We start from the raw sequence: 17,550 nt of genomic DNA on the forward strand, positions 1-17,550 counted from the left end.
TTTGTTTGTTTTTGTTTTTACCTAGAGAGGCTGGCTTTGCTGTACTGCAGGGTCTTTTAAAGGCGCCTCTGTACACTGCTGGCATCAAGCCCACCAGAGAGACCATGACTGCCAGGAAGCTGCATCTCTGTGTTCAGAATGTTTTTCCCCAGCTTTTTCAGGCCCCATGTTGGCCACCAAATGTAGTCAGACTTTCCTTTGTAGGGTTACCAGCTCCCCAATAATGACACAGATTTATTATTAATTATGAAAGCTTGGCCTTCACCTTAGGCTTGTTCCCAACATAATTTAACCAGTTCTATTAATCTACATTCTACCATGTGGCTCTTTCATTTTGTATATCGGACTTCCTCAGTGTCGTGCTGCCATCTCTCTTGTGCCTAGATTTTAAACCTCTTGAGTTCTCCTTGCCTGGAAGTACCGCCTATTCTCTCTTGCCTATGATTGGCCATCCAGCTCTTCATTAAACCAATCAAAAGGCACCTTGATAAAGACACATCTTCACAGTGTACAAAAAGATTATCCCACAGCAAACATGCTTGCCAGAGTGGGTATTAGACACAACTTGAGGCCACATTAAACAACTCTGGCATGCGGGTGAAAGTTTCTCCTACAACCAGGAACGGCTATAATAATGTGTGTGGCACAGCACAGAATGAAAAAGAGTGCCCTTGGTAATGGGGAGATAGATGATAACTCAGTCAAATGCTTGCCATGCAAACGTGGGGACCTGGGTTCAGATCCCCAATACTCACATAAAAGGCCTAGTTGGTATGGGATAGCATATCTGTAACCTTAGCACCAGGATATGGTGACAGGCAGGTCCCTAGAACTTGCTGGCCAGCCAACCTAGCAGATTTGAGTTACAGTTCCAATGGAAGATCCTGTCCTTTAAGCCAGATGTGGGACATGCATTCCTTTAATTCCAACATGTGGGAAGTAGAGACAAGAGGAATCTGTGAGTTTGAGGCCAGTCTGGTCTACAAATTGGGTTTTAGGACCGCCAAGGCAACGCAGAGGGACTCTGTCTCAAAGCAGAACACAAACAATCAAACAAAACACCAAGGGGTTGGAGAGACTGCTCAATAGTTAAAAGCACTGACTGCTTTTGCAGAGGAACTGAATTCAGTTCCCAGCACCCACACAATGATTCATAAACCATCTATAACATGACATCGGTAGCATCAGTTCCAGATCTGATGCCCTCTTCTGATCTGTGAGGGCACCAAGCATTCATGTAGTGGATAGATATACTTACATGCAGGCAAAACCTTAATACACAATCTCTTTTTAAAAAAGAAAGACAATCCAATATGGTTAGTTTGGACATAGTCTTCAGTCCAAGCATCCCAGCACTTATGAAGCAGGCAAATTGTTATAAGTTTGAGACCAGCCTGTGAAGTATATAGTGAGTTCCAGGACAGCCAGGGCTGCAAAGTAAGATGCTGTCTCAAAAAAAAAAAAAAAGCAAATACCTGAGAGCAGTGTTAGAGATCAGGCTGGAGCAGCGTCAGAGAGAGCTCTGAACTTCAGGCTTGGAGCAATGTCAGTGGGAGACCTGAACCATATCCTGGGAACAGCGTCAGTGGGGGGCCCCAACCACCAGCCCAGAGGTATTGTCAGAGGGGGGGCCTGAGCCTCAGGCTTAGGTGAGAGGACAGCAGCAAGTTCTAGCAGAGGCTTCCAGAAACTATTGCAAGAGCACCTGTGTCCCAGCCACCATCCACTGCCATTTCTCAGTTGGAGATACCCCACTACTACAGTGACCAGTGGACCCTCAGCATCACCTGCACCTAAAGGGAGCCATCACCAGAGCTGTGGCCCTGCCTCCAATGGGAGGAGTGTCCACTGGAGATGTGGCCCCACCTGCACCTCATGGAGACACCACCTGAGCCTTGGGCCCACTTCCACCAAAAGAAGCATCCACGGGAGGCTCTGCTTGCTCTTGAGGGAGCAGTCAACAGAGCCATGGCCCCAACTATACCAATTGGAGAAAAAGAGACCCCCCTGAAGCACAAGTTCCACCTATACTGATTAGAGGAAGAGATGCATAGACAACAAGGTAAGAACAATATAAACAGCAGTATGGCACCACTAGAAACTAATGGTACTAAAACAGCAGGACCTGAACATCCCAACAAAGATGAAGTAGAAGAAATCAACCTAAAAAATAACCTTATGAAGATGATTGAGGCCCTTAAAGAGGAAATGAAAATTTCCCTTAAAGAAATGGATGAAAAGACAAACAAAAAATTGGAAGAAATCGATAAATCCCATAAGGAAAACAAAGAAAAAGCAATCAAACAGGTGAAGGAATTGATTCAAGACTTGAAATCTGGGCCGGAGAGATGGCTCAGAGGGTAAGAGCACTGGCTGCTCTTCCAGAGGTCATGAGTTCAATTCCCAGCAGCTACATGGTGGCTCACAACCATCTGTAATGAGATCTGGTGCCCTCTTCCCTCTTCTGACACAGAGGCAAATGTGCAAGCAGAACATTGTATACATAATAAGTAAATAAATAAAATCTTAAAAAAAAAAAGACTTGAAAACTGAAATAGAGGCAATAAAGAAAACCCAAACAGAGGGAATTCTGGAAATGGAAAATCTGGGTAAATGCTCAGGAGCCACAAATGCAAGCATAAACAACAATACAGTAGGTGGAAGAGAGAATATCAGAAATTGAAGATACAATAGAAGAAAGACTCATTGGTCAAAGAAAATTTTAAATCCAACAAATCCTTAACACAAAACATGCAGGAAATCTGGGACACCATGAAATACCAAACCTAAAAATAATAGGTATAGAAGAAGTCCAACTCAAAGGCACAAAAAATATATTCAACAAAATCACAGAAGAAAACTTTCCCAACCTAAAGAAGGATATGCCTATGAAAGTACAAGAAACTTACAGAACACCAAATAGAGTGAACCTGAAAGACCCCCGAAGAGGTACTTTCGTAGAAGGAGACCCGCACCCAGGAATCAGCGAGACCACGAGCTTGGATGCAAAACCGCAAGAGGCTTTATTGGAGATACGGGTACCCGGGCGACTTAGCTTCTGTGAGGCCAAGCGCCCCGAGCCAAGGGAAAGGGGTCCTTATATAGGGAAAAAGGCGCAAGCTAGAAGCAGGGATTCTATTGGATAATTCTAATGAGGCATTGTACAGAGCTATTCCCATTGGTCAAGGTAAATGAGGCGCTACTCAGGGTTATTCAAATGAGGTGAAATACAGAGTCATTCAAATGAGGTAAAGTACAGAGTTATTTCTATTGGGTGGTTCAAATGAGGCACAGAGCCATTCCAGATCAGCATATTCTCAAGGTCTGGTGTCTGGTACAACCGACTCAATTCCCCCCCTCCGCGTCCAGATGGCTGACCTTGGGGGCGGAGACCTTGGGACGGAGTGTTTCTCATCAGGTGGGTGTGTGGGGGTGGGGCCCCGGGCCGGCCTAACTGGTGCTCTCGCCCTCGGGCCAACGCACCTGGTGCTCGCCCTCGGGCCGGCCCACCTGGTGCTCGTTGCTCGGCCCCAGCCCCAGGGCGCGGTGCCATATGGGGCGGGCCGGGGGCTCCAGCCCTGCCGGGGTGAAGGCTTGGGAGGCCCCGGCAGCTCCGCGGCCCCCATGTCCTTGGCCTTGGAGGTGGCTCCCCGCTCGCAGCTCCTGGACAAGCAGCACCGCTGCTCTCCCAGCTCAAGTTCCCCTTCCAGGCGCCGCCCGCGCTGCATTCTCCAGCCCCTGGCCGAACCCTGGCCCTGCCCTGCTCAGTCCCCGCCGTGCTGCCCTCAGTCATCCGCTCCTCCCGCCTGCTCCAGAGAGAACACCCAGCACCGGCACAGGCGGGGAAGACAGAGGGCAGGGGGCATGCAGAAGCATTCCGAGCGGGTCTTTCAAACCAAAAAAGAAAAAAGTCCCCTTACCACATAATAATCAAAACAATAAACATATAGAATAAAGAAAAATATTAAGAGCTGCAAAGGAGAAAGGCCAGGTAACATATAAAAGAAGACCAATCAGAATTACACCTGACTTCTCAATGGAAACAATGAAAGCCAGAAGGTCCTGGACAGACATTATGCAGACACTAAGGGACCATGGATGCCAGCCCAGACTACTTTACCCAGCAAAGCTTTCAATAACCATAGATGGAGAAAACAAAATATTCCAAGATAAAACCAGATTTAAACAATACCGATCCACAAACCCAGCCCTACAGAAAATACTAGAAGGAAAACTCCAACCCAAGGAAGTCAACTACATCCACAAGAACACAGACAATAAATGAACTTACAGCAACGAATCCCAAAGAAGGGAATTGAACACATAATACCATCACCAACAACAAAAACAGAAATAACAGGCGCTAGCAGTCACTGGTCATTTATATCCATTAATATAAATGGTCCCAATTCACCTATAAAAGACGCAGGCTAATAGATTGGATACAAAAAAAAAAAAAAAAAAAAAAAAAAAAACAGAATCCATCATTCTACATACAAGAAATACACCTCAACCTCACAGGCAGACATTACCTCAGAATAAAGGGTTGGGAAAATTTTTTCCAATCAAATAGACCTAAGAAATAAACTGGTGTAACTATCCTAATATATAACAAACTTCAAACTAAAATCAATTAAAAAAAACAAAGAAGGGCATTTCATATTCATCACAGGAAAAATCCATCAAGAAGAAATCTCAATTCTGAACACTTATGCCCCCAAAACAAGGGTTCTTGCATTGTAAAAGAAACATTATTAAAGCTTAAATCACAAATCAAGCCTCACACACAAATAGTGGGAGACTTCAATGCCCCCCTCTCACCACTAGACAGGTCTACCAGACAGAAGCTTAACAGAGAAATAAGGGAACTAACAGATGTTATGACTCTAATGTACTTAACAGACATCTATATAGAACATTCCACCCAAATACAAAAGAATATACTTTCTTTTCAGCATCTCATGGAACCCTCTCAGAAATAGACCACATACTTGCTAACAAATCAAACCTCAACAGATACCAAAAAATTGGAATAAACCCCTGTTTCCTATTGGATCACCACAGCTTAAAATTAGAATTCAACAGCAACATTAATTTCAAAAAGCCCACAAACACATGGTAATTGAACAATGATCAACTGAACCCCTGGGTCAAGGAAGAAATAAAGAAATTAAAGACTCCCTAAAAGTTAATGAAAATGACCCCCAACATACTCAAACTTATGGGACACAATGAAGGCAGTGCTAAGAGGAAAGTTCATAGCACTAAATGCCTACATAAAGAAGCTGGAAAAATCCCATACTAGTAAATTAACAGAACAACTGAAAGCGCTAGAACAAAAAGAAGCAAACTCATCCAGAAGGAATAGATGGCAAGAAGTAGACAAATTGAGGGCTGAAATCAATAAAATAGAAACAAAGAAAACAATACAAAAAGTCGATGAGACAAAGAGTTGGTTCTTTGAGAAATTAAATGAAACAGATAAACCTTTATCCAAACTAACCAAAAAGCAGAGAGAGAATATTCAAATTAACTAAATCAGAAATGAAAAGGGGGTTATAACAACAGACACTGAGGAAATCCAGAGAATCATCAGGTCATAATTCAAAAACCTTTACTCCACAAAATTGGATAACTTTAAGAGATAGACAATTTTCTAGATAAATACCACATACCACAATTAAATCAAGAACAGATAAACAACTTAAATACACCTATAACCCCTAACAAAATAGAATCAGTTACCAATAGTCTTCCAACCAAAGAAGCCCAGGCTCAGACAGTTTCAGCACCGAATTGTAGCAGATGTTCAAAGAACTAAATACCAATACTCCTCAAATTATTCCACACAGTAGAAACAAACAGAAAGAACATTGCCAAACTCTTTTTACGAGGCTACAGTGACCCTGATATCCAAACCACACAAAGACACAACTAAGAAAGAGAATTACAGACCAATTTCCCTCATGAACATAGATGCAAAAAATACTCAATAAAATACTAGCAAAATGAAGGCTGGGTGTTGGTGGCACATGCCTTTAATTCCAGAATTTGGGAGACAGAGGCAGATGGATCTCTGTGAATTCAAGACCAGACTGGTCTACAGAACAAGTTCCAGGACAGGTTCCAAAGCAACACAGAGAAACCCTGTCTCAAAAAAAAAAAACAAACAAAAAAAAAAACAAAACAAAACAAACAAACAAAAAAAAAACTGGCAAACCGAATCCAAGAACACATTACAAAAATCATCCACCATGACCAAGTAGGACTCATCCCAGAGATGCAGGGATGGTTCAACATACGAAAATCCATCAATGTAATCCAACATATAAACAAACTGAAAGAGAAAGCCACATGATCATCTCATTAAATGCTGAAAAAGCCTTCGACAATATTCAACACCCCTTCATGATAAAGGTCTTGGAGAGAATAGGAACATACCTAAACATAATAAAGGCAATATACAATAACCCAATAGCTAACGTCAAACTAAATGGAGAGAAACTCAAAGCGATCCCACTGAAATCAGGAATAAGACAAGGCTGTTCAAGAGCAGTAAGACAACAAAAGGAGATCAAGTGGATACATATTGGAAAGGAAGAAATCACACTCTTGCTACTTGTTTATGATATGATAGTTTACATAAGTGACCCCAAAAATTCTACCAGGGAACTCCTACAACTGATAAACATCTTTAGTAATGTAGCAGGATACAAGATTAACTAAAAAAAAATCAGTACTCCTCCTATATACAGATGATAAGTGGGCTGAGAAAGAAATCAGAGAAACATCAACCTTTACAATAGCCACAAATAACGTAAGATATCTTGGGGTAACTCTAACCAAACAAGTGAAAGACCTGTATGACAATAACTACATTTTTAAAGAAAGAAATTAAAGAAGATATCATAAAATGGAAAGATCTCCCATGCTCTTGGATAGGTAGGATCATCATAGTAAAAATGGCAATCCTACCAAAAGTAATCTACAGATTCAGTGAAATCCCCATCAAATTCCCAGCACAATTCTTCACAGACCTGGAAAGAACAATACTCAACTTCATATGGAAAAACAAAAAACCCAGGACACCCAAAACAACCCTATCCAATAAAGTATCATCTGGGGGCATCACCATCCCTGACTTCAAGGTCTACTATAGTAATGAAAACAGCTTGTTATTGGCATAAAAACAAACAGGTGGAGTAATGGAATCAAATCGAAGACCCTGATATCAACTCACACACCTATGAATACCTTTTTTGACAAAGAAGCTAAAAATATAAAATGGAAAAAAGAAAGTATATTCAAGAAATGGTGCTGGCATAACTGGCTGTAGACATGTAGAAAAATGCAAATAGATCTATATTTATTGCCATGCACAAAACTCAAGTAGAAATGGATCAAAGACCTCAATATAAATCCATCTACACTGAACCTCATAGAAAAGAAAGTGGGCACAGGAAACCACTTCCTAAATAGAGCACCAACAGCACAGACACTGAGAACAATTAACAAATGGGACCCCCTGAAACTTAGAAGCTTCTGTAAAGCAAAGAATATGGCCAACAAGATAAAATGGCTCCCTACAGGGCTGGAGAGATGGCTCAGTGGTTAAGAGCACTGGTTGTTCTTCCAGAGGTCTTGAGTTCGATTCCCAGCAATCATATGGTGGCTCACAACCATCTGAAATGAGATCTGGTGCCTTCTTCTGGCCTGGTACATGCAGACAGAATACTGTATACATAATAAATTAATAAATCTTAAAAAAATGGCTCCCTACAGAATGGGAAAAGATCTTGACCAACCCCACATCTGATAGAGGGCTGATCTCCAAAATATACAAAGAACTCAAGAAAATAGACATCAAATTACCAAATAATCCAATTAAAAAGGGGGTACAGACCTAAACAGAGAGTTCTCAACAGAAGAATCTCAAATGGCAGAAAGACTCTTAAGGAAATGCTCAACATCCTTAGTCATCAGGGAAATGCAAATCAAAACCACTCTGAGATTCCATCTTACACTAACCAGAATGGCTAAGATCAAAAACACCAATGGCAGCTTATGCTGGAGAGGATGTGGAGAAAGGAAACACTCCTCCATTGCTGGTGGGAGTGCAAACTTGTATAGCCACTGTGGAAATCAGTATGGCGAGTTCTTAGAAAATTAGGAATCAGCTGGGCGTTGGTGGCACACGCCTTTAATCCCAGCACTCTGGAGGCAGAGGCAGGCAGATCTCTGTGAGTTCGAAGCCAGCCTGGTCTATGGATTGAGTTCCAGGACAGACTCCAAAGCAATACAGAGAAACCCTGTCATACAGAGAAACCCTGTCTTGAACTCCCCACCCCCCACCACACACACACCCCAAAAAAGAAAGAAAATTAGGAATCAACCTACCTAGAATGAGGAGGCATATTCATACCACACAAGGACATTTGCTTAACTATGTTCATAGCAACATTATTTGTAATAGCCAGAACTTGGAAACAACCTAGATGTCCCTCAGCCGAAGACTGAATAAGGAAAATGTGGTATATTTACACAATGGAGTAATACTCAGCAGTAAGAAACAATGAAATCTTGAAATTTTCAGGCAAATGGACAGAACTAAAAAACCATCCTAAGTGAGGCAACCCAGACCCAGAAAGACAAATATAGTATGAACCCATTTGTAAGTGGATACCAGACAAACCAAAGGATACCCAACCTACAGTCCACAACCCCAAAGAAGCCAGAACCCTCTTCCAGAAACAGATGGAAGCAGATGCAGACATCCACAACTAACCATTGGGCCAAGCTCTTGGAGTACAATTGAAGTGAACAAAGGAGTCAAGACCATGATGGGGAAACCCAGAGAATCAGCTGACCTGAGCTAGTGAGAGATCACTGACTCTGGTCTGACAAATGGGAAGCTGCATAAGACTGAACTAGACAGCTGAGCATTGGTGGCTCATGACTTTAATCCCAACACTCAGGAAGAAAAGGCAGGCAGATCTCTGTGAGTTCGAGGCCAGCCTGGTCTACAGAACGGGTGCCAGGATAGGCTCCAAAGCCACACAGAGAAACCCTGTCTGGAAAAACCAAGAAAAAAAAAAAAAAGACTGAATTAGACTCCTTTAATATAGGTGACAATGGTGTAGCTGGGGCAATGAGTCCAAGTGAGTCCAAGATCTCACGCTAATGCACAGGCTGACTTAATGGAGCCCATTCTATATGGAGAGAGACCTTGCTCAGCCTAGACACAGGGGTGTGGGGTGGGGAGGTGCCTTGGACCTGCCTCAGCGAGATGATGGGACAGACTTATAGACTTCCTAGGGGAGGCCTTACCCTCTCAGAGGAGCAGATTCGAGGTGGGAGAGAGTAGGGGGATCAGGAGGAGAGGAGGGAGGGGGAACTGATATTGGAATGTAAAAAACATAAATTAAAAAAACAGCAACAAAATTAAGTTGGAAAACTGATGGGATGATTCAGTGGATAAGGCACTTGTCTCCAGGAGACCTGAATCCCCACTGCAGGGGAGGAAGAGCCCGCTCCCACGGCTCCTCTGGGCTTCCCAGGCACTCCGTGGGGTGGGCACTTACACACGGACACACACGAGCCAATAAATGTGAACAACAGCAAAAACTAAGATGGAGCCGGGCGGTGGAGGCAGAGGCAGGAAGATCTCTGTGAGTTCAAGGACAGCCTAGTCTACAGAGTGAGTTACAGGACAACCTCCAAAGCAATGCAGAGAAACCCTGTCTCGAAAAAAACAAACAAAAAAACCCAAGATGGACAGACACTGAGAAAAGATATTGAACTTTGGTTGATTGATCTCTGGCATGTGTTCAAGTGCACTAACGTGTACATGAGCACAACCATACAAATGCTTGCATATACTACACACACACACACACACACACACACACACACACACATTCCCATACACACACACACACACAAAACCCAGAGCCTCCTTAACTTGAAAAAAAATTTTTTTCATAAGAATGATAGCTTTGCCCTTTGCCAGGCAGTGATGGTGCCTGCCTTTAATCCCAACACTTGGCAGGCAGAGGCAGGCAGATCTTTGTAAGTTCAAGGCCAGTTTTGGCTACAGAGTGAGTTCCAGGACAGCCAGAACTACAAAGAGAAACCTTGTCTCAAAAAAAAACCAAAACAAACCAAAACAAAGAATAACAGCTTTACATTAAATCAAGCACAAAGCTGTTCGGAGTACAGGTGTGTGTGTGACATAGGTCATTGGCTCATGAAGTGACCCTGGCTTAAGCCCTCTGGAGAGTTGAGGACAGTGTTCTAGATAAATGCAGATGCCCCTGGAGTTGACCTTGAAGATTATTCTGGCTTCTCCAGAGTCTGGGTCAGAGTCTGGGTGAGTAGACTCATTTAGCAGTCTTGTGAGAGGAGAAAAGGGGAAATGACCAAGGGCAAGGTCAGGGTCTGAGTGCAGTCTTGAGAAGCCAGAGTTGGGAGATAGAGAGATGGCCCAGTGGTTAAGAGCACTGGCTACTCTTACAAAGGACCCCAGTTCAATTCCCTGCTCCCACATGGCAGCTCATAACTGTCTGTAACTCCAACATATCTGACACCTTCATACAGACATACATGTAGGCAAAAACCCAAACTACATTAAATAAATAAAACTTTAAAAGGCAGGGTTATTTAGGGTCAGTAGGACCACCCTGAATGTGTCTGCCTTTATACTTGAACAGTTTCCTTTCTCCTCCCTGCTTTTCAGACCTTGGTCCTAAAAGTGACATATTACAGAGGATGGGCAGTGAGACTCCCTTTGGCCACCAGAGGGCAGATCATTCTCATGTTTAAATTTGGGGTGGGGGTGTGGCGTGGACTCCATCCCTTTCCCCACAACTCTACAAGCTCTGCTTTTCCCAGCTTCTTCCCCAGGGGTGGTGCTTGTCTGGAGCTGGGTGGGGCATAGGGGAGCTTCCTTGACTCTTGTGGATTGATTAGTCCTGCAGACCTGTTGCCTTACAAAATCGTTTCTTAGCCCTTTCTGCGTCTGTCCAGCTCTCATCATAATTGAGCAGATCTTGGGTGTCACTCAGCTTCCAGCCCTTCAATCACTACTTTCCCTATAACCTCAGGAACTCTTTCACTCAGCTTCTTTACATTCGGGGACCTAGGCTCCATCCCTCCTGTTGCGTTTTGTGGGAGGGTTAGTGGGCAAGTTCCAACTTCTTTGGAACCAGGGGCAGAGGTAACTTGAAGCAAAAGTCACCTAGGGATTCCGACAGTGCATCGTCATCTACAAATTCCATGCTTGAAAACTGTAATCAAGTTATAGATAAAAATGACACATACAAAAGTCTCATAGTGTTTTAAGAAAGTATGGTTCAGTGTTGGGCACAGATTGGACAGATCTGGCAGACTCCAGAGGGAAGTGAAGGTACACTCAGGTTGCTACATGGACTTCCTGCTAAGAGCCAGGAGGGCATCAAAGCTGAAAAAGACCCCAGAGCTGTTGAATTCGGTAAATCTGTTTATCAATAGGGAAATTGAGACCCGGGAAAGGAAATGAACACCTTCAAGGGGTCTGGCCCATTTGTGCTGTTCTGAAGCTTTGTTGTCCCCAACTCCCTGCCAAGGCATTATATAACCCTGGCTGTCCTATGTAGACCAGGCTGTCCTTGAACCTACATAGATATTCCCGCCTCTGCCCCCCAAGTGCTGGGTTTCAAGGCATGCACCACTATTCCCAGCTGAGGAATTTTTTTTTTTTAAATGAGTTCTGCCTGCTTGTCTGTATACACCCTACACACATGCAGTGCCTGTGAAGGCCAAAAGAGGGTTGTGAGTCACCTTGGGACCAAACCCATGTCCTCTGAAAGAACAAGTGATTTAACTGCTGAGCCACCTATCCAGCAACTAGTTTTGGTGTTTTGTTTTTGTTTTGTGTTTTTGTTCCTGTTTTGTTTTGAGAGAGGTTTCTCTGTGTAGTCCTGGCTGTCCTGGAATCCATTCTGTATACAAGGTAGCCTCGAATTCAGAGATCGATATACCTCTGCCTCTGGAGTGCTGGAATTAAAGGCATGTGCCACTGTGGCCTAGTTTATTTTGTTTTTGAGACAAGGGTTTACTGTGTAGCCCTACCTGTCCTGGAACTCATCATATAGAACAGGTTGGCCTCAAACATGTATTCTTCTGCCTTTGTTTTTTAGTGTCAGGATTAGAGGGCAGACCACCATACTCAACTTGAGTTTTGCTTGTCTGTCTTTTCTTTTTGATGCTAGGGATTGTTTCCAGAGCCTCCTGCATGCTTTGGGTGTTAAATGGCACTCTCCCACTATCCTACAACCCTAAGGATCCTTATTTTCATGAGTGCCTATTCTTTGTGTGTGTGTGTGTGTGTGTGTGTGTGTGTGTGTGTGTGTGTGTGTGTGTGTGTTTTGAGACAGGGTTTCTCTGTGACTTTGGAGGCTGTCCTGGAACTAGCTCTTGTAGACCAGGCTGGTCTCGAACTCACAGAGATCTGCCTGCGTCTGCCTCCCGAGTGCTGGGATTAAAGGAGTGCCTATTCTTTTACCACGAGTTTCTTTGTCTTAGAAGGGATATTGAAAATGAAAATGAAATGGTCTCTCTTGACTTGCCTTGTAGAATATTTAAAAAGGTAATTTAAGGCCAGGGATACAAATATTTAGAGGATGGAGACAGGAGGATCAGGAGTTCAATGCCACCCTTGGTTGCATATTGAGAGCAGTCTGGGCTATACTATACCTGTTTCAAAAAATAAAAAAAACTTGGCTTGCCATAGTGGTATTCACCTTTAATCCCAGCACTTGGGAAGCAGAAGCAGATAGATCTCTGAGTTCTTGGCCAACCTGGTCTACATAGTGAAACCATGTCACAAAATCAAAACCAACAGTAAAAAATAGTTATATGATTTAAAAAAAATATTTATTTGGCTGGGCAGTGGTGGCACATAGCTTTAATCCCAGCTCTCAGGAGGCAGAGGTAGGTGAATCTCTGTGAATTCAAGGCCAGCCTGGTCTACAGATAAAGTTCCAGGACAGGCTCCAAAATTACACAGAGAAACCCTGTCTTGAAAAACAAAACAAAATTTATTTGTGTGTATATATGTGTGCCTTTACAGGCTTATGTATACCACTTGCTACAGGTGATGACAGAGGTCAGAGGGCATCAGATCTTCTGGAACTGTAGTTTACAAGAGGTAGTAAACCACCTGTAGGGATCTGGGGCCCGATCCAGGTCCTCCGGGGGAAAAAGTGAGTTTTCTTAATTGATGAACCATCTCTCCAGCCTGTTATGTTTTCTTCCTTTTTTCAATTTTTAAAAACTTTTATGAGTATGCATGTTTGCCTATATGTAGGTCTGTGCAATTGTATGTCTAGTGGAGGTCATAAGAAGGTATCATACTACCTGGGACTGGAGTTATGAGCAGTTGTTAGCCACTATATGGGGTGCTGGGAACATGAATGTCAGTCCTCTGGGAGAGGAACCAGTGCTCCCTCTTGACTTCTGAACCATCTCTCCAACTCATACAAATCTATTTTAGTTACATTTTTATTTAGTGTATAGGGTAGCATGCCCATGGAAGCCAGAGGACAATGTTTTAGACTTGGTTCACTCTGTTCACTCTGTTGGTCCCCAGGATCAAACTCAGGTCCATTGAGCCATTTAGCCTGCCCTAGTTATGTGATCCCACATCCCCAAGATCACACACATAAGCATCTTCTCAGGACAGAGCTGTATCCTAAAGGTGCATGTCTATGAGCCTGTCCATTGTCAAGTTTCAAGGACCCTGACCAGGTGCCTGTCCCAGGCCTTTTGGAACAATAAAGGGACTGAATTTGAGGTTGTCTGGTGCATATCTCAAAGCCAAGATAGTCGGAAGATGGCGGATGTGCCAAGCAGGAGATAGGTAATAGGGTGACACATTTGGCAGTTGACACATGTTGATAGGAAGGTTGAATGATAAGGTAAATTTTAAGCGCTAAGGGACAAACATGCTGATGGGATGTTGCGTTAGGAACAAAAAAATACCAATCACAGGAACAGCTCATAATTGTATTTTCTAAGAAGTCAAACAACAGGTACACGTACAGGTGACACACACCTGTTCACGGTTTGAAAATAAACGAAAACTGACGGAAAGAAACGAAGGTAGGTTTCGGGTGTTGCCGGAAATGGCTGACTACAGCCCTCCGCTAAGCGCTAAGCGACGGAACGGGGGCGTGGCCCGTTTAGCACACGCGGAGACTCTTCGGGTGTTTCCGGAAACTACCGAATGCCAGCTCCAAGTGGGCGGAGAAAAGCCGGTAGGCGTGGCTGTTGGTTGGCTCTGGAGGTACGGAGAGTCTCTTCGTGGATTTCCGTAAACAGAGCCGAAGCTTGATCTTCGGAATCGAGGAGGTGCGCGCGTCCCCGGGGATTACCTTCTTCGGTAGTTTCCGGAATTCACCCATAGTCTGGGCCGAGAGGAGAAGGCTCGTCCCCCTCCCGTTCCTAGTTGTTTCGGATGTTTCCGGCTCCTGCCGGCGGAAAGAGCCGAGAGCTGGCGGTGGTGGCGGCCATGTTGGGAGCAGCAGGTCCGGCGGCGGCTGCCTGTGTGCCGGGCGCGGAGCAGTGCGGCTGAGGGCAGGGGAGGAGCGAGGCAGGCGGCCGGCTGCGGCGGCAGAGAGTAGGCGGAGCGGCGCGGCCGGGCCGAAAGGCGGCACAGCCCAGCCGGGGGTCGGGGGGGTGCGGTCCAGAGCTGCTCGGAGCCGGCGAGGCCTAGCCCGAGCGGCGCATCCCCGGGCTGGCGTGAGTGATCGCCCGGCCTCCCCGCACCCCCGGCCGGGGCCCATGCAGCGGGTGCTCCTGCTGTGAGAAGCCCCGCCCGGCCGGTCTCCAAGCCTTCCTTTTCCTCCCTTCCTCCAAGCTTCTCGGTTCCCTCCCCTGAGGTACCGGCGCCATGTCCAGCGCTCGGACCCCCCTACCCACGCTGAACGAAAGGGACACGGAGCAGGTAAGGAGCCCTTAGGGCTCCCCCAATTCTGTGGCTGGGCCCCTGCACCTTGCGGAGCCTCCTCCCTCTGCTCTCCTCGTGCTCTTACTGTCTTCTGCAAGCCTCGGCTGTCCTGTCATCTGGCCCCGGGCTCTAGTCCCGCACATCTCTCTTCCTAGTCCTGACCTGGGACCCCACCTTGTCCTGACTGAGCTACACACTCTTCTGCCAAAACGCCCCTTGTCTCTCACTACCCTCCTGCGTTCTTCCGTGCTATCTCCCTAGCTTCCCCTTCTCTTCCCTTTTCTCTCAGGGGCCTTTCTGGTCTTCCTCCACCCACGCTTAAAGCAGCCACCTTCCTGCTCCTCGAATAACACCCCGCGATTTGCGGCGGGTTGTTGCCCACCTCTTCCTCGTCTCTCTAGCCTTCTTTCCCCTCTGCCCGCACCGGCTTCCCCAGTCCCTCGGTTTTCTCCCTTAAGGGTCTTTACCCCGAGTGTGTTCTCTGTCCCTGTCTCCTTTCACTTCCCCAGCTTTTTCTATCCTCCTTTCCTGTTCCAAATTGGGCTCTCCCTGTTGCTTGCAACCCACCAGCTCCACCCTCGTCACCTTTCCAAATTGTTCGCCTACTCTTTGCTCATCACTTTCCCTTCTTTTCGGCAGGAGCTCCCTGGCTCCTGGCACTGGCATGTGTCGCTTCCGTGTTTCCCATACAGCTGTCATGCGCATAGTTTTCCCACAGGTTGCCTTTGGGGTTCCAGTCACCGCTCCCTTCAGAGTCTTTGGATCGGTCCTGTTTCTTGCCCCCATTGGGATTTGACATTTAAGTTCCTGGGCCTCCTGTCCAAATGGTCTTTCAGATTATCCCTGGGCTGTCCCTCCATTATGGGAAAGACACTGTTTCAACGTGGCTGGATTAACATAACCTGTTGCTCAGTCTTTCCCAGACTGCATCAGCTGCATCAGTCCCTGCGTTACTGCCTACTTACACTGCAACACAAATTAGGATACTGCTTGTCTCCACACCGGTGCCTGTCACTTCTCATAGTATCCTAGTATCTTCCTCCTTGTTTGCTACTTCCTGTTGCTCAACCTCCCCCCATCTTTCTTACTATATGCCTCTTAATCAGTGCTACTTTTCGTGTCCGCGTGGGTCTCCTACCCTCTTCACTGTTTATTTATACCTCTTATGCTCTGTTCATTCCCTCTTTTGGCCAGTCCTTGCCATTCCCAGGGTGCACGCTAGCTGCTTCTGCTGCAGGTCAGTCACTGGGCCCTATGCTTTCCCTTTCATCCTGGCAATCACTGCTATTTGTCTCCCAAGCGTTTTCCTTTTCTGTGTCATTCTTTCACTTCTGAGCCAAGGTGTCCACTTTCTACTTCTCTCCTTTGTTTGACTGTCACCCGTGTCCCTTGCTGCCTGCTTTTTGGACAGTCCCCTTCCTGTCATACGTTTGTGAGTGAATTTTAGTAAACACAAATTTGTGTGAAAAAAGGAGCATACTTTGCCTCCAGCCCCCTTTGTGTTTCCCTCTTGTTCCCTGGTTTTTGGTTTTTTTAGCCAGGTAGGTTAGAGCTGCTGCTGTATTTGCTTAGCATTGACTTCTTTCTTTGAAAAGACTTCTTTTACTCTTTACTGTACTTTTTGCCTTGTTATCTTCTTGCTGACTGTTACCTGGGCACTTAGGAGCTAAAAAGGCATCAGAACTGAGTTTTCTGTTGTCATGGTAGATCCATACTACCTATGGACTGTTTGCTTTTGGGGCAAAGTAGGGGTTGAGAGGGAGGGGTGGTTGATTATTTATTTCATCACTGGGCTTTGCAGCTTTTCCTGCCTCGGATACATGTCTCCGGAAATTGAGGAGCTTGGTCTGTGTTACAGTCCCTTGCTTGCCAGTTGCATCTCTTCTGGGAAACACTTTGTCTAGGCTCTTTTGAGGTTGCTCTGTACATCCCTTTTCCTCTTACCTTTGTTTTAGTAGGTAGGCCTTGCCTAACTGGAGAACTTTCCCAGATGGTTGAGTATGAGCAAGGAGGAGGCAGGGTCTTTGGGGATTTGGGCATTTGGGGATGTGTTGGCCTGCCTGTTCCCCAGAGAGGTAGAGGCTGTGGGGCATTGTGCTGGGCCGAGAGAATGGCCTCAGTGCGGTTTACTAATGTAATTGGTTACTTGCTCTTTTTCTTGTGATGTGTGTTCAGATGAGTTTCACATACTTTTGGATCATATAGTTGTGATTTGGTGCATGTACACTGATTACAGGAGAGTGATACTCAGTGACCAGTTGGCACCTGAGCCACTCTGTAATAACTTAGTCCAGAGCATAGGCTGCATTGTCACCCTGCTCCTCTTTGGCTCCATTCTTCATGAACTTAGCTGTATTGAGCCAGTTCCTGGTTCTCCATTCAAACTGTCAACTCTGAGGAAAAGAGCTAAATGCGCACCTATTACAGGTGCCTGGCTGTTTCTTTTTGTTTCTAATGCTCATGGGGATTGGATCAGGGCTATGCTCTTGATAGACAAGTGCTCTATGCTAAGTGACACCCCCCCCCCAGCCCAACCCTGTATTCTTTAGAAAAAGAAAAAGGGC

General features: G+C 45.3%; 2 protein-coding genes across 7 annotated transcripts in view; both read left to right on the forward strand.

Annotated features, from left to right (window-relative positions):
• Positions 1-17,550, forward strand: part of Spindoc (spindlin interactor and repressor of chromatin binding) — a 100,479-nt gene that overhangs the window by 33,074 nt on the left and 49,855 nt on the right. The gene's annotated exons all lie outside the window — the stretch shown is intronic.
• Mark2 (microtubule affinity regulating kinase 2) overlaps positions 14,849-17,550 on the forward strand; it is a 67,447-nt gene continuing 64,745 nt past the window's right edge. For all 6 annotated transcript variants that reach the window (XM_027408404.2, XM_027408405.2, XM_027408403.2 and 3 more), the window contains exon 1: positions 14,849-14,983. In XM_027408404.2, coding sequence (XP_027264205.1) covers positions 14,930-14,983 — 54 coding nt within the window. In that variant the 5' untranslated portion in view covers positions 14,849-14,929. The remainder of the gene's footprint in view (positions 14,984-17,550) is intronic.

The sequence above is a fragment of the Cricetulus griseus genome, chromosome 3, assembly GCF_003668045.3.
Source record: "Cricetulus griseus strain 17A/GY chromosome 3, alternate assembly CriGri-PICRH-1.0, whole genome shotgun sequence".
NCBI classification, from domain to species: domain Eukaryota; kingdom Metazoa; phylum Chordata; class Mammalia; order Rodentia; family Cricetidae; genus Cricetulus; species Cricetulus griseus.